We start from the raw sequence: 17,509 nt of genomic DNA on the forward strand, positions 1-17,509 counted from the left end.
CTTGTTATGAGTGTGGGGTCATTCAGAGATTCCCCAATCTGACAATAAATATGACTTTAATAAGAAGATGGTTTTTATTAAAAATACTGGCTAGGACCCAACCAGAGACTCAAAATTCTCTAGGTTAGGCCTCAGCTATTGTTAGTTCAAGGACTTTAAAGGTAAAACCCAACAAATTGCAGTTCGGGGGTCAAGTTGACGCATATTCTGTTTAGGGGAAGACAGAGCTTAATTATTTTAAACAGGTTTCAGACAGGTTCCTCAGTTACTCTGAGCAAGCAAGCTTTCATACAAAAGTAGACCGTAGCAGTTAGCCTGTTAGTCATGTGGCCCATTACCTTGTAAGAGTAGCTGAGGCAATGGAAGACTTTACAACAGTCTGCAGGTTTTAAGAACAGTCCAACTGCCCGGGAAGTCGTCCACTTTGGGTAAGGTAGCTGATAGGGTACATTTTTCTCGAGATAGCAGCAACTTCCACATGGCTCGTAAGCTAAATACAATTTTGTTTTTACAAGTTGTCCAGCACAGTAAATTATCATTTAAACACAAAGTTCACCATCACAGCTTTGTTATAAAATTGTCTCTCAGTTCAGTACTTAGGAGTCTTCCTTGAATTCTTTCTGAGCTTGTCTCCAGAACTCAGATACACTGGGTAGGTGAAAATTCCTATTCATGTTTTTCATCTTAAGGATTCCTGGCCTTCACTTTAAAAGTGAGAGCCAGTAGTTAAGAAGGAATTGACAAACTACTCTAACTGTGTTGTCTCTATTTTCTGGAATTGGCATCACTTTCCCACAACACTGTAAGCAAAGATAAACCAATTAAATGTCGTAGAGCACTTGCCACTTGCTGACTCCCGTGAATTAAGATGTTGACTCACTCAGTACAATTGAGCAAAACACAGCATTGTCTTTCTACTCATATCAAGATGTCCACACATGTTAAAGGTACATGTTAAAGAGACACATGTGGCCAGAGATGGAGGGAGATGGGCCTGGAACAGCTCAGGTCTGCCCTCTCTCTGTGCATTCTCATGTCTATACTGAGTCTTGTTCAAATGGGCTCAGCCCTCCAGCTACAAAGCATTGAGTAATTCCTCATCGGATTGATCGCACAAAGTATACTACTTCTTCATCTGTGGATTGTAAGGAACACTCTCATTTCATAAAACTATGGCAAGGCAAAATGGGTACTTCACTGTGCTCTAAACCCTGGCCAGACAAGAGGCATTTGCTCTCAGAGGCCACAGACAATGTTTCTTATCATGAAGAATGCTCAGGTACCAGCAGGACCTGTTCTTACAGAATGGGAACACCCAATAAAATGGACAACATTGTAAGAGTTTCCGTATGGACACACTGATTTCTTTTCTTCCTTTGGCATCATTAACTGAATGTCTCTCTCTCTCTCTCTCTCTCTCTCTCTCTCTCTCTCTCGCTCTCTCTCTCTCTCTCTCACACACACACACATACACACAATTATGTCCTCATGTTTAATTAAGGGTTGAACTATAAAAAGAATTCCCACTATCATTTTGAAACTAAGCTTTATCTTTGAATATGTAAATTTGTACATTCTTTTAAAAATGAAAATTCAAATTTTTATAAGAGACTCACTGCTACAAAGCTGTTTATGTCACTAATATTTATGAATTTAGTTCACATCAAACGTGGATGGGTCCTCAGTGACTCGGGTGTCATTCTCCACACAGCAGCAGCTGGTCTGTGAAGCGGAACCCCCTCCCCAGCACATGCTGTGCCCAGTCCTCGCCTTCCTTCTTGCCCCCAGAAGCTCACACGATGGGGTAGGTGGCATAGGTAGCAATTCCGCAGTTGTTGTTCCAGTCCTTGGCCATCTTCATGTAGCCTTTCACGCCCCATTCTTCACCCCAGCTGGAAGAAGAGCATGTCTGTCATTTAACAGAAAGAACACAGCACAGCAGGTTCATCGCTCTAACCTCCCATAAGCACCACGTCAGAAACCACACTTAATGGAAACGTACAGAAGACACAGAGGTTCACCTCCTGGATACCAGTAGTTGAATTACACAGGCTCTGAAAACCATGCATAGAAAGGACAGGCTGTCTTCTACCTACACGTGGTATGGAACCACTGGTCCATCTATCCAAATACTGACTACAGTAGTTCCCTTTTGAATTTCAAATATAAATGTTTTCCGAAATTTATACCTGTTCTTGACCAGCCAGTAGCTGTTGCCATTTGACTCTTCTCCTTCAAAGCCATAGCCGACCACCAGAACAGCATGATTTAGGTGAACCTTTCTGCACTGTGGCTCATAATAAGTGCCTAAAAAAGTAAAACCAAAGTTGGGTTGAGAGGCTCCAGTGACCTCACACTACCATGTCACAGTACCAGCAATAAGAGAAACATTTCTAAGCTCACTGGAATGACAGACACACCGTGTAGGACCAAACAAGAGGTTTCATTGTTATCAGGGCCAAGACTGTAAGCTTACAGAAAAAAATGAGCATAAATCCTTTGGTAAAATGGTTGTTTGGATGCATATGAGAAATCTTGTTGATTTACTTGTAGGTTAGTTCAAGCAAAACCCACAGAAAACAAAATTAATAGAATTGACAGGTCCCTTATAATAATTTTCTACATATATAAAATATTTGGTTAGAATCTTAAAGGTCAAACAGCTGGAGAAAATTCAAGTAAAGTTTACCACATGAAACGTTAGGCTAATTTAAAAAACATTATTGGCTCTCATTCATGGAATTGTTTTTTTAAAGTAAAGCAAAATAGGAAAATTTACATAAAAATTTTCACAGAGATTGTAAAATTCACAAATGGGAACATTTACATTTAATGCTATGTAAGAAAGAAGTCATGATCTTGATTTGTCATGGTGGCAGTGCAACTTTTATGCATGGATTTCTAGAAGGAAGACACTCACCATTCTCATAGAACCGGAAGGATCTAGGGCTGGCATCAACTGCCACAGAGATGGGCCCCACCTTAGCCACTGCCTTCATAAGGGCTTTCTCACATCCTAGGACTTGCACAAAGTCGCTAACATTAGCTGCAGAGATCCCAGCATGGTACCTGCACTCTCCACCCTTTTAAAGTTAAGGAGAAAGAAATTCATTCATGGCCATCAACCTCCCAGAGAAGATGAGCTAGAACCACAGAACTCAGCTCACAGCAGATGAGGCGCTCCAAGTCTGTGCTCTTATAAACCATTCTAGGAAGTGAAATTCTACTGGGAGATTATCTTCCCGAAGCATGAGACAAAGGGTTGAGTTCTGTGGGTGCACACTGGGCACACATTTTTTTCAGATTAGTTTTGACTTTCCTCTGACTTCTTCACTTTTTTCATGTAAAATGTATTGAAGACACCCATCCATTCTAACCTTAGAAAGACAGCAATCAATGATTCCATGCGTTTGGCAATATTTTTCATAAATTGTAAAATGCTTTCTTGTCTGGTTTGGTTCTGAGGCAGCATCTTACTATGCAGCCTTGGCTAGCAATGAACTCAGCACATTCACAACCCAGGCTGGGTGGGGACTAGCAGAGCTCTCTGCCCGTGCTTTTATGCCAACAGCATCGTCTGAGAAAGAAGGAGCTCTGGCCCTTGGCATACTAATGACAGAGAGAAATGACCTGGGAAAGAGCCATTTCCACACCCAGGGTTTGGAAATGTGCTATTTCTTAAGAGGTATGAGATTTTTGTCTGTTTGTTTCCGTATATTTTTCTACCTTTATTTCCTGGTTTTTGTTCCTCCTGGTAATCTATTAACTAAACTTTTATTCCCTGCAAACACAGTTTAATGATTGTGTAGTATCTTTGTACATGGTTGCCCCTGATACAAACTCAGCACAAGAGGCACTCTGGATCCTTAGGGGTTTTTGCTCTTCCGGTCCACAGCATTCCTTGTTGAAAATTCACATTGCAGACTCACAGACTCATGACTTTAAACACATGACCTACGTAAGATCTACCCTGCCAAAATACCAGCATGGACAATGGGGAGGATCATGAAGTCCCCCCCCCCCAGCTGTAAAACTATTGGCACCTGAGAGCTGCTGTAGGAGAAGAGTTTTGCCTTAGGGACGTGGCCTGAGAGTTCACTTACGCTCCAGTAAATGGTCCTATCCTGTCCACACACACAGTATGATGTAGGCTTAGTGAGCTTAACAAAAGCGTGCAGGAAGTTGGGAAGGAAGAGTGTTTAGGGGTGACAGAGGAGGAGTCAGAGGCAAAGGGATGGTGTAGACTTGGTCAAGGCACATTATATGCTTGCGTGTAGTTCTCCAGCAGTGAAAAGACAAATCAGTAACAAAGCGAGGTCGAAGAGAGCGAATTGCTCTGAGATTGTTCTGCTTTGCACAACCTGAGCTGGACGGACAAGAGCACGGGGAGTTCTACTCACCAGCCCTTTGTAAGGATAGGACTTCTCAGTAGCCAGGCCGCCGCTGTCCTTCACGTACTGGAAGGCATGCTGCATGAAGCCACCACTGCAGCCACGGGTAACATTAAATTCCATGCAGTCCAGCAGGTTCTGCTCACTCAGAGGGATCAGTCTCCCTGTTTTCCTGAACATCTGTCCTTCTAGGGCTCCAGTGGCACTAAAAGCCCAACTAGAAGCACAGTGACCCTAAGGAATGAAGAAAAAGCCGTCGCTCATTAGTGAGTCTAAAAATGGATATTTGTGAATGATTTGTACATCAGAATACTTTTATAAAGCAGTGAACTGCATGCTGCTCCACAGTCTGAAAAAGCAAAGGGGGCATTTCTTTCCTAGCCGCCTGTGAGTAGGGGATATTGAGGACATCACATGGCCATACCTGGTTCTTCACAGGGGTCACGAAGCCTCGTTCCCTCCAATCCACAGATCTGGGGACAGACAGAAAGAGATGATCCTGAAATGTGTGCCTCTTCTTGATCCTCTGCCGTTGAAAGCCAGTCATCTTTTTCCTGAATTCTGTATCAGTCTTCAAGAAAGGCCACACGTGATTGAGGGTATTTATAAAGAATGGAAGAGGAAAAGTACTATGTGATGTTATTCATGTTGCACTCACAAGGTCACCAAAGGCATTCATGGCCATGGTGAAGTCATGCTTCCCCTCGAGGTATTCCCAATTGTGGAGTTCAATCATTTTAAAATTCTTCTTCCACACTGTTCTCCTCACACTTTCTTCATTCTGGAAAAAAAATACAAGTTGTGATTTTTCTTTTTATTTTAAGTCCAACCCAAGTTCACTCAGTGGACATTCTGGTGAAGAGGAGCCATGGCAATAGATGGTTGTACTCTTCCGGAAGCCATTGTCCACATCTCCCAAGAACAATGGGGATTTTTGTCACCTAGCACACATGGTGCATGTCTTTAGGTTAAGCCTTGAATAGAGCTGGATTCCAGAACCTATGGTATGGCCATAGGACACAAATACATAAAAACACAAAGCCAGGCTGATCATCTACGGAAATTTCCATGTCACTAACAATGTTGTATGTTTTCCCATGCTTTGTCTTCCATTCATGCCACTCAGCATCCAAACTGGGACCCAGTGTGGTAAAAGCTGAGTCGACTTCCAAGCAGAGGGCGGCTAAGAAGAGAACAGCAATCATGTCTCATAAACCTAGAGGAGAAGAGACGAGATTCCAATTACATCAGTGCTTCTGAAAATTTAATTTCGTACCTGGAAATTAAAACCATAATGGTGGAAGGAAATCATTTGAACTGTCCTAAATAATACACTGTGGAAAAAGTTAAGATTCTGGTTGGCCTAAAGCCAAAACACAGAGTAATTTGGTTTATCTACTAAAATGAAGAGAAACTGGCCAGGCTCCAGGAACGTGAGCCTACATCATCACAGGGTGTGTATGCACCTATGGTTTAGACTCTTAAAGACTTAAGACATAGTTGGCCCAGGCTTTGTGTTGGTGGTGCTGAGGTCACATGAGCAAAATTTCATTAGTGCAGAATATGATCCCAAGTAGGGAGAGATACAACCCCAAGAGCTGGGGGCTACAAGAAATCTTTTCCTTGGCCTGAATGCAGCAGATGTCTTGGTTCATTCCCTTCAGAAATCTTTTGGAAACAGTCTCTGTATACAGTCATAGATACATACATTATATACAACATGCATTAGTTTCTATTATCTTTACTTGAAATGTGACTGAAAAATCCATTTCACTGCCTCAGTGAGATCCCATGGAGAGGTTGAAGAGATGTCCTTCTTGAAGAATGTGCCCACTTCCCTCAGGAGTCCACCCAAGACTCTCTAGTGTGAGCTCCCGATCTACCTTCCCTGGCCTAGTGGGCTCACCTGGGATGTCTGCTGCTCCTCAGATGCCCTTCATGGACGTGAGTTTCAGAGATCCTTGGGTTCCACAGATCTTTCTGATTGCATCTCCCTGAGTCTTTAACAACTGAGTCTTTGCCTAGGAAGCCCCACCTCTGAGTCCTGTCCTGCTTGTAAGTGGGTGTGTCAGTAAACAAATGGACCCTCTAGGCCTCAGACCTCCAGGAATGCATCACATAACTGATCCCATCTCCTCATGGCGTGGGACAATTTGTAGAGTGTTGCTGCTAGGCAATGTGACAAATCGTCCTCGGGACCTTGAATCCTGACAGTGTGCTCGGAGGGTTTATCAATAAAAAAAAAGCTCCCACTAGCCAGTTTGGATGTTCACCTTCCTAGATATGGACAGAGGGGGGAGGACCTAGGACTTACCACAGGGCAGGGAACCCGGACTGCTCTGTGGACTGGAGAGGGGGGGGGGGAGAGGAGTGGGGTGAGGGGGAGAAGGGTGGGAGGAGGGGGAGAAGGGTGGGAGGAGGGGAAGGGAAATGGGAGGCTGGGAGGAGGTGGAAACTTGTTTTTTTGTTTATGTTTTTTTTTCTTCTTTTCGCAATAAAAAAAAATTAAAAAAAAAGCTCCCAAATAAATTTATGTTTAAGGTTAACCCAACACTGATTTTACTTTAGAAACTATGGTTTGGTAAAATATTCTGGAATAGACTGAGTCACAACACTCCAGGGCAGTGTTTCCTGTTTAAGCTAAGGTTGGGCCCTATGTGTATACAGATGCCAGTACACGTTGACTTCAGTATTGGGGAGATGTCAGAAGAGTCTCAACAGAAGACCATCTCTGGTCATGTTTGGGAAGGTGAGAGTCAACCCTAGGAAGGAAAACCAACAGATGGGGTACCAGGTCTCTTGACACTGCCTGGAATTTAAAACGACTTTGTCCTCTCTCCCCATTCAACCATTATTCCTCTTCCCTGTCTTTAGTCAATCAAGTCAAGAAATCTGAGGCATTTGCAGAAAAAGCGTGGATACTAAATGCAGAAAAGCGGCTGAGGTCTTTGGGAAACAGCTTCCATTTTTCTCTTTGCAATTTGTTTTTTGCTCTTCTCAATATTCCTTCTGGGAGTTAATTCTAGACACTTACCTTCATGAGCCTTAATATCAGAATATAAGAGAAAGAAAACTCAGGAGGTTTCAGATAGGTTAAAAACATTAATTGATAAAAGTATGTATGCAAATCTTAGCTCCTACAGTTCAGCAAGTAAGGAACGCAGTCCCAAATATAATAAAGTTTGTGATTTTCCTACTTATATAAATACGTATTCGTTATAGAACTTAGTCAATTAATTTATTATATGATTTCTTTTAAAATCATATTTTGACTTGTTCTATAAAAGCAGAATCGTTGTGCATTCACGCTAATTTCTGGTTGAGGTTAAATTGATCCCCCTTCGAGAAGCATAATCTAAAACATCACTCTCTGTGTAGTAAAAAGTTCCCAGCTAAGCCAAGGTGGGTGCTCAGCTCAGTGGCGTTAGGAAGATCACACTGATATAGATCTCAGTGACACTGTTCTCATTAACCAATAATTGTCCACTTTATTTTCCTAAACCTTCCATTCAACATTGTCTTTTCTGTGTGCATGAACTTAGCTCCTTCTATGGGTTAAGCATTTGTCTCCATCCACAGCCATGTTGAAATGTGATTGCCCTTATAACAGCATGAAAAATAGGAGCATTAAGAGATAGAGTGGGTCCCAAATCCTGTGTCACCATTTACCTGCCGCCCGAGACTGTTAGTGTTTGAATCCATGGCCACAGCCTGCTTTTCTTGTCTATTTATTGCTTCACAACATGCGTTTTCTTCCCGTGTCTGGTGAAGATGGGTTTGGTATTTGTCTCCCCCACACTACACAATGAATATAAAATCAAAGTTCACACCAAGAAGTGTATAAATGTGTGAGAAACAGGGAATAACACTGAAGTCAGGGAGGAGCACATAGCCTGACTGCAAGTCACGGAAACTGCGGGACAAAACTGAACAAACAGTGCTTGGGCCTCTGAGTTACGGCGAATTCTGTCCTCCCATTTCCCAATATCCTGCAGTTCCAGGCAAACGTCCCGACAAGCCAGGTGAGCATGTCACCCTCCATATCTGATAAAGAGTCTCCTCCAGCATGCCCCAGGTAAACTCTGCACACCTGGTCTGCCTGCAGCAAGATCCTGAAGGACACAGCCGAGTCCTTCCAGCAACATTAATTTAAATTTTTGCAAGTACGTTTTTTCAGCAACAGTAATTCATTTTAGGATTACAATATAGAATGAAAAGAAGCTTATTTCAGTGTTTTCAAATTCCCTTGGTGCTGCCCCTGCAGATTCAGTGACTTAAATAAATCAGAATTCTTAGAGGAGTTCTCAGAAATTTTGAAATTATGATTATTTTAAATATACTTCTTTTAGGGGGCTTTTTTGAGACAGGGTTTCTCTGTAGCCTTGGAGCCTGTCCTGGAACTAGCTCTTGTAGACCAGGCTGGCCTTGAACTCACAGAAATCCGCCTACCTCGAGTACTGGGATTTAAGACCTGTGCCACCACTGCCCAGCTTTAAATATACTTCTAACCATTTTCATATTCTGTTATTTAGATAGAAAAACTTTTGTTTAAAAACAAACTTACTAACTTCAGTTGAACTTACAAAGAACTACTTCTTATATAAGCTATGGAAGATGTAATAGAAGATTTAGGTCTCCCAGTTACATAAGAGCCCCTCATGGAATCACAAGTGGGTACTGCCCAAAAAAGGATTTATTTTGCATTGAAAACTGTGTTATGCATTGGGAATTTACACGTACAGAGTTTCAACCTGCTTTTTGGTTCTAATATCCCCTACCTGTGTCAATGGGGGCTCAAAGAGGGTAATCTTTCTCTTAGTTCTGAGCTTACTATGACCCCTCTACCTATTTCCATGGTCCTTAATAAAGCTTTCCTACTTGTGTTTTAATGAGAATTATGGAATAACATTCTATTAAACAGTAGGTTACCTATATTTTATTTAAATTTTCCAATGTTAGGTAAGAAGACACCCTCATAATGAAAAAAGCATGAGGAGAACCCCCTATGTCTGCAGTTGGAGCCCTCTCTTCAGTGCCCTCCCCAACACCATTATGCTCTCTCTGGTGTGGACCTTTAATTCTCCTCAGAGCCTCCATCAGGCCAATGTCTTCCTGGCCAAGGAAAGGATCATTCGTCTAACTAACTCCATGCCCCAAGCAGTCCATCTCAGTGTCCCTCTTGAGTCATGGGGCTGCATGAGGCCCTGATGACAATCTGCCTGCCATCTCCCCTGGAGACTGTGTGTGACTTTTCAATAGGTCTTTCCATGGGATCTCTCTGGGAGACTTCTAGATGTTCTGTGTGGAACTCCAAGGGATGATGCCAGGTCTGCATGAGCTTCGTGTGTCATGAGAGGTCTGGGGGGCTTATGGTTGTCTTTCTGAGGGTGCTGTGTGAGGTCTGGAAGGCTAGGTGATATCTCTGTGAGGGAGTGCTGTGTGGCACCCAGAGGCCACCAAGTGACATCTACACCTTAGGGCTCTGAGAAGTTTCTGAGGTCTCCCTTAGTGTCTCTATCAAAAGTCTCTTTGAAAACTCTGTGAGGCTTCTGAGGTTTGTGACTTTTGCATGTTCTAAGATGTATCCACCATCAGAAGTCTCTTTGGGGGACTTTATCAGGGCTTCAGTGTGAATCTTTGTAGGGTATTTCTGTGTGAGTGTTTCTGAAAGTGGGTGATGCCTCTCTGTGAAGGTCTTCATAGAGGTCTGCGTGTGGGTTTCTGTGTGCGTGCCTGTGGAGGGTTGGGTGGGATTCTGGGGATCTGTATGTAGACGACAATGACAGTCCCCCTGGAGGGAACTTGATGTGTCTCTGTGGACTTCTCCCAGGGCCAGCGCAGATCTTGTTAGTCACTGCTGTCTCCCACTCTGCGGTGTCTGTGAACATCTTCTGAAATCTGTGTGGATTGCGGGTGGGTCTGTCAAGGTGACCGGAACTGTAGACTGTCAGTGTGGGATACAGTCAGGGACTTGAAGGATGTGTGTGGTTTCTGTGCTGGGGAAGCCTGTGAAAGTGTCTGTTTGCAGCTTTGGGGGTCTCAATATGTGGATTTCTGCCAGGGACTCTAGCAACCTCCTTCTATGGGGTTCTCTGTGGAAGTCTCTGTGGAGTGCTGTGGGATAATGCTCATGTACTGTGTAAACATTTGCCACTTGTATATACACAATATATATATATATATATATATATATATATATATATATATATTTGTTTGGGTCTTGTTAGGGTTGACTTATACTCCTCCCCTACACACACACATACACACACACACACACACAAATTCTAAAAACTTTTATTTCCATAATTACAGTATAATTGACTGACTACAGTAGTGGTGGAGCTAGGAGGTGGTTCAGGTCCCTCTTTGTGGAGCCATATCCTCTCCTGAAGCAGTACTCTAAGGTGAACCATGTTTGAGGTTTGCTTGGTGAACTGTGATTTTCTCATAGGAATCCTGTGGTGGGAGTCAGGCCTACTCACTCACTGAATTTGAGGGACCATACCTATGGTGAACTCCAAATTTCCCCTTTAGAATCTGTCAAACAGAAGTCGTGAGGTCCTGTCCTTCAGCAACCTGTTGGGGCATAAACAGTTTGCCCGTCACTGAGCCTTGGCTTTGGGTCATTATTGGTAAGCCCTTGCATTTTTGGGTCATTATTGGTAAGCCCTTGCATTTTTGGGTCATTATTGGTAAGCCCTTGCATTTTGGGGTCATTATTGGTAAGCCCTTGCATTTTTGCTTGGAGTTCTCTTGTACTTTGCACTTGGAAGTTAAAATTGACAGTATAAATCTTTTTATTCTGTCCCCAAAATTTTCATTATTTGACCTGTGGGCTTGGACATGCTTTGTTCTTTTAAGTTGCATGTCTTGCCTGGGACTCCTACATTTATTATTTTGGTTATTTTTAACAAAGATATGGCTGTGCTGTTGCTCCTGTGGTTTGGAATTCTTGGGAATATTCCTTTCTCTTGATGAGAAAGGGTACCTGTCCTGGAAGGTGAAAAGGACACTAAAAAAGAAATTCCACACTAGCTCAGAATTGAGCCTAATAAAAGGTTATTTATTTAGGGTAAACTCACAGATCACAATCCTTTGTTCAAATGAGGAACAGTAACCGAATCCAGCAGCTGGGAAAGAGGCTGGATTCATGCTTTACATGGGCATATATAGTACAAGAAGCCACACCCAAGTGGGTGGGTAACTTTAAGGCTACTGGTGGTAGGAATTACCACAGCACGTCCCCCTTTCAGTTAAATAAAGTTCTAAGCCTAGTATGAATTTATATACAATAAGAACAATTATCAGGGATAAAAACTAGAATTACAACCAGCATAAACAATATCAAAAAAGAAACATGTAATAAATGTTTCAATAATTATCCTATCCTAATGAGTTTCAGTCTTGTATAATAAATACCTTGGCCAACTCATGAGAGGAAAGTAACTACAACTATCTAGTCTTTAACCCCAATGAAGACCCGAGAAGGGAAATATTACTTGAGTAAGCAGGCAGTGCAATCAAGCAACTTCCAAAATGTACATTAAATGACAGAAATAACTGGCTACCTGGGAAATCACCCGAAGTCTCATTTGCAATGTTGGAGCAATCAACTTTGGCTAAGGACTAGAGTAACTGACAGACCATTACCGGAGGCAGGAAATTTTCAAAACCATCTTACCCTGTCTTGGCAAGATTTGACAGTCTTTTTTCTTGTATCCTGCTTGTCCTGTCGTGCATTTTGTCAGTGCTCGATGCATGGGCAGTTTCTTGCCCAAAGGCCAGTTTTGCCAAGAAGAAAACAAGCTCCCAGTGGAGTGTCTTTGGTGCTCAACATTCTCTCTGGAATAGATGGGTCCTCATTCTGCACATGTGATTCCAGGTCTGAAGTTTCTCCTTTAAAGATAACATCTCATCCTTGAACATTATTTGGATAGCATGCAGATTGCCTTCCAGGAGAGATATTCTATCTGCTAACCTATCATAACTTTTTAAACAAATTTTCATTGTCAAATTCAACAGTATGAATTCTTTCAGATAATTTCTCAGTATCCTTTGACATGGATTCAATTTTGTCTGTCAAATTAATGTTATCCCTTTCAATAGTATTAATTTTTTTCAGGTAACTAATTTTCAATGATATTAATCCTGTTAGCTGTTTATTATTAGTTTGTAAAGATTGTATCATTTCTAAAAGTGCCTCATTTTTGGCTCTGTTATCAAACCATTTTCTTAAGAATATAATATAAAAGCCGGGCGGTGGTGGCGCACGCCTTTAATCCCAGCACTCGGGAGGCAGAGGCAGGCGGATCTCTGTGAGTTCGAGACCAGCCTGGTCTACAGAGCTAGTTCCAGGACAGGCTCCAAAGCCACAGAGAAACCCTGTTTCGAAAAACCAAAAAAAAAAAAAAAAAAAAAAAAAAAAAAAAAAAAAAAAAAAAAAGAATATAATATAAAGAAAAAACCAAGTCCCAATATCTAATAAATGGATGCATCACAATAACCATATAAGCTTTGCAGAATACAATCCATAGTATTAGCAAAAAGTTACTAAAATTGTAGTATTGTCTGCAGTTATATAACTTTCCAGTTTATTGATAATTAATTAGTAAAAATATTTACCTAGCATGAGGTCTGGTAAATTGTTTTAGGGGTAATGATCTTTATTGTCCAGCAGGTGTCATGGTTGAAGAGTTGCCAGTACAACCTGGTGCCACCAACAGTCCTGAGCCGCTTTGGCTTTCTCGCCTTAGGGCTGGATAAATACTGAGAAATATGGCTTGCTTGGCAACTTCGAAGCAATTAAATCAATTTTGTACATGGAGCAAAAAGCCCAGAACTCACAGGCAGGGAGCACAAACTGGAAGCTGTGCAAGTCTCCACAAGTGTGGCAGGGAACTTGGCAGTGGAGGTAAGGGGCATGTGCGTGCTTGGGAAATTTCCAAGTTGCCACATGCGGTTAGTTCTGCTGTTGCAGGGGTTGGGGGTGGGAGACTTTCTGGTCCGTGGATTTAGGCCTTTAAACCAGTCCACCTGGTAAGTGTGGAGTCCAGATCCACCTGGGCGCCAGATGAAGAAAGAAGCTAAAAACGAAATCCCACACTAGCTCAGAATTGAGTATGATAAAAGGTTGTTTAGGGGTAGACTCACAGATCACAATCCTCTGCTCGAACGGGGAACAGGAACCGAATCCAGCAGCCAGGAAAAAGGCCGGATACATGCTTTACATTGGCATATACAGTATGAGGCCACACCCCTGTAAGCGCGTAACTTTTTTTGTTTTTGTTTTTGTTTTGTTCGAGACAGGGTTTCTCTGTAGCTTTGGAGCCTGTCCTGGAAGCAGCTCTTGCAGACCAGGCTGTCCTCGAACTCACAGAGATCTGCCTGCCTCTGCCTCCCAAGTGTTAGAATTAAAGGTGTGCACCACCACCAGTGGGCGGGTAACTTAAAGGCTACTATTGGTAAGAATTCCTACACCAGGAAGGGTTATTTGGTTATAGTGGGCACAGTCTTGAAGCTGGACTGGGAGGCCCTGGAGGCCAGGATATCTGCAGCGAGCAGAACCTCGGGACCCAGTCTTGGCAGAACTTGCAGTGGCACAATCCCGCAGGACAACGTCATCCGCTGAGCAGTGAGGTGTGCTCAGGCCTGAGTCTTCTGGATCCTGGGAAAGGGTTTTAGAAGGGGATGATAGACTTCCACTGGTTTGCAACTCATTGATTTGAAAATTACCCATCTCCCCAGCTTCCACGGGGACTGTCCACTCTCAGGACTCTTCCTCCTCTGTCTCCTCCAGCTCCCTGGTATCCCTGCTACGTGAGAACTGAGAAACCACACTGGTCTCCCAGACTGCCACCCCTTGGTAGTTACGTCTTGAGGTCACCCCCTCACTCTCCTCTGACCCACAGACACCTTCACTTGGCCTGGATTGGGCTCTGGGTTGTCTGTCTCAGATCTAACAACTGTATCACTGTGCCAGGCTCTGCCCACAAGGCTCTGTGGGGTGAACACAGAAGTCACGTTGTCCCCCTAGACAGTTGCAGGGGCCTCAAAGGGCCCAGAGTTGTAACTAGGTGGAGCCTCTCTCAGCAATTCTAGGTGAAGGGCAGAAGGATAGTTCTGTGTGGACTGAGATTACACAGTGGAAGCTGTTTTCATCACTTTCTTTTCTGGGGCTTTCTAGACAGGTTCTCCCAGGGCTTTCTAGACGGGTTCTCGCAGGGCTTTCTAGACGGGTTCTCCCAGGGCTTTCTAGACGGGTTCTCCCAGGGCTTTCTAGACGGGTTCTCCCAGGGCTTTCTAGACAGGTTCTCCCAGGGCTTTCTAGATGACGGGTTCTCCCGGGGCTTTCTAGACGGGTTCTCCCAGGGCTTTCTAGACGGGTTCTCCCAGGGCTTTCTAGACGGGTTCTCCTAGGGCTTTCTAGATGGGTTCTTCCAGGACACTGGCCGTTTGGATAATGGAGTCATCTCTAGAGTCCCAGGACAGAGAGGCATTGGAGGACCATGGAAAGGGCAAAGCTATAGTTTTCTTCATGTTTAAAATATGTATGGTCTTGAGGCCTCTGAGGGGCAGGCTCCATCTGTGCCTCACCAGGTGTCTTGTAATATGTGCTTCTAGCACCTTCTGAGTGCCCGGATCTAGGAAGGAAGGCCCATTAGTAGTTTTCTCGCTAGTGGGTGAATCATTGAAAGATTTTTTCCCCCAAGTTTTCATATTTGGCTTTGAGATTTCAGACAGGACCAATGCATGGTCTAAACATATTCCATGACAGGTGCCCACAGGCACCTTAGTGTTGCTGGTTAGCCTCCACTTACTATTTGAGTGATTTCTCAGGGAGCCTTCTAACTGCTTCTTTCCTGGTCCCACTGGGGAGACACTTTGCACATCACTTCTTGGGTGTCTCATGTGGCAAGTTTCCACCTCTGTCTCAGGAACAGCCTCGAGAACTTTGCCTAGGGAACCTTCTGGGGGCCTGCACAGAGATCTTCCCAGACATTTTGTCAGATCCTCGGGTGGGTTCCTCCATGGTTGGAATTTCTCTGGACCCTTTGATGAGACACTCTGTGTATGCTGACTGCCTTCATTTGCCTGTGCTGAGGGACATGAAGTCCTGTGATTAACTTGTGCCTGACCCAGGTCCAGAGATAGCTGGACTTTGTGGGGCCATTGTCCTTGGTGTTATGTGAATCTCTTTTTTAAATGTTCTTCCATCACCTCCTGGAGTTCAGGGCTAAGAAATTCCCCTGGAGATGGACAGCAGACCCCTGGCCCTGCGAGACCCATCTGTTGGAAGTGTGTTGATTGTCAGGAGCCAATTTCCTCCTAGGATTATTGCAGGAACCATCACCCTGGGGAGTCTGCAGAGAACCCCACACCCCTAATTGTGTTAGGAATCGTTCTATTGACAGAGCCTACCCCACACCCAAATTGGCTGTTAATGGAGAGCTATCTGTTAGCGGAACCCACCCCATATTCCAAACTATCAAGAGAACTAGGTGTGTCAATTCGTGACTTCCTGGCCTATGTGACCTGACCGAAGGTAACCTCCGGACCATGTGACCAACGTGAACCACGCGGCAAGAGTCCAGGCCCCTGTGCCCACCCCTCAACTCCTTACCCTATATAAGCTGTACCCCATCTCTAATAAACGGAGGCTCTGACAAACCTAGCATGGCCTCCTTCCTCTCTCTCAGCTCATATCTTCCAGATAGTGCCTCTCTGGGACCCTGGAATAACTGAACTGCCAGGTGGGTTACTAACCCTAGACTGAGTAACCCGCCAAAGGCAATCAACAGTTGATTAAATGCTTCCTGTGGTTTTTTAACCATGACTGGTAAATCGCTCATACTTTCTAGGTGCTTCTTCAAAAGGTGGCACTCTAGGAGTTCAACAGCAGGCGGGACAATAATTAGGGTTCTTGAGGGTGTAGGGCAAGAAGCCCCATCGTTCCTAATTGGAGCTGAATCACATGGTAGCTTTGAGAGAGAGGATGGGTCACGGGCCTGGGTTTGGATTCTAGTCTTTGGTGGAGATCTGGACCAGGAAAACTTCGGAGATGAAGGTTGAGATTTGACTGAGTGATGAAGCAAGGGCTGTGGAGAACAGAGCTGTGGAGGGTCCTTTGTCTAAACATGTAATGGGCTGTAAGCAGAAAGCCCATTGAATAAAATAGAGGGCAAACTAGTGGGGACCCTACTATGCTGACAGTAGCCACAAGGGACTCACTGTGGAGAAACGGGAGACCCCAGTAAAGCTGGTTATATGTCTCCTTGAAGTCGTTGCCTAAGACCTTCTGGTGACCTGGAAACTGCTCAGATATGCAGTTTTTGTTCCAGAGAAGGCGTGAGGTGATGGTGGCCGGTTTGCTGCTCCAGGAGTAAAGCATACTGCCCATACAGCCCAAGGAAAGGTCAGATTTTTCTTTTTCTTTCCCCTTCCAAACTTTTAGTTTGACTCTTTTGCTAGTTTGAATTTCCATCATCTCCTGGATATCAGGGTTAATGAAAGAGGGCTCCTCAGCCTCTTTCTGCCTGTATGTGGGGCCTGCCCAGAATGAGGCCTTGTGAATGGTGAGAGAAAGATCCTCTTGCAAGGACTCATCATGTGATGAGGTGGAGTGGCATAAGGTTTTGTCAGCTACCTGGTACCTGAAAGGGCCTGAGATAGGCCTACTTGAGTGGTCAAGGCCCGGGGTGGTTGAGGTAGACCTGCTTAAGTGGTTAAGGACTGGGGTGGTTAGGGTAGACCTGCTTAAGTGATCAAAGCCTGGGATGGTTGAGGTAGACCTGCTTAAGTGGTCAAGGCCTAGGTTGGTTGAGGTAGACCTTCTTTAGTTATCAAGGCCTGGGATGGTTGAGGTAGACCTGCTTAAGTGGTTAAGGACTGGGGTGGTTAGGGTAGGCCTGCTTAAGTGATCAAGGCCTGGGATGGTTGAGGTAGACCTGCTTAAGTGGTCAAGGCCTAGGTTGGTTGAGGTAGACCTTCTTTAGTTATCAAGGCCTGGGATGGTTGAGGTAGACCTGTTTAAATGGTCAAGGCCTGAGGTGGTTGAGGTAGGCCTTGAGGTGACTGGCCTGAGAGAAGGCAAACCTGGCAGATGTGTGTTCTTTGAGGTT

The 17,509-nt window shown here is 44.0% G+C and overlaps 1 protein-coding gene across 1 annotated transcript; it reads right to left on the reverse strand.

Annotated features, from left to right (window-relative positions):
• Nucleotides 1–1,792: 1,792 nt before the first annotated feature.
• LOC121443363 (testin-2-like) lies at nt 1,793–5,596 on the reverse strand. Its single transcript, XM_041645104.1, has 7 exons — nt 5,471–5,596; nt 5,050–5,172; nt 4,816–4,962; nt 4,401–4,625; nt 2,921–3,083; nt 2,190–2,307; nt 1,793–1,892 (listed from the first exon to the last, which is right to left on the reverse strand). The coding sequence occupies exons 1-7, from the start codon at nt 5,594–5,596 to the stop codon at nt 1,793–1,795; spliced, it is 1,002 nt and encodes a 333-aa protein (XP_041501038.1).
• Between the last annotated feature and the right edge of the window lie 11,913 nt (nt 5,597–17,509).

This window comes from Microtus oregoni, unplaced genomic scaffold, assembly GCF_018167655.1.
Source record: "Microtus oregoni isolate MIOR12 unplaced genomic scaffold, Mior012 000105F_ref0000443, whole genome shotgun sequence".
NCBI lineage: Eukaryota > Metazoa > Chordata > Mammalia > Rodentia > Cricetidae > Microtus > Microtus oregoni.

Excerpts from the sequence above, each read along its gene's own strand:
- LOC121443363 (XM_041645104.1), bottom strand. The coding sequence starts at position 5,596 with ATGATTGCTGTTCTCTTCTTAGCCGCCCTCTGCTTGGAAGTCGACTCA. Across the intron at positions 4,626-4,815 it reads TGACCCCTGTGAAGAACCAG|GGTCACTGTGCTTCTAGTTG; the intron begins GTATGGCCATGT and ends TTCATTCCTTAG. Across the intron at positions 2,308-2,920 it reads CTTCCGGTTCTATGAGAATG|GCACTTATTATGAGCCACAG; the intron begins GTGAGTGTCTTC and ends TTACTTTTTTAG.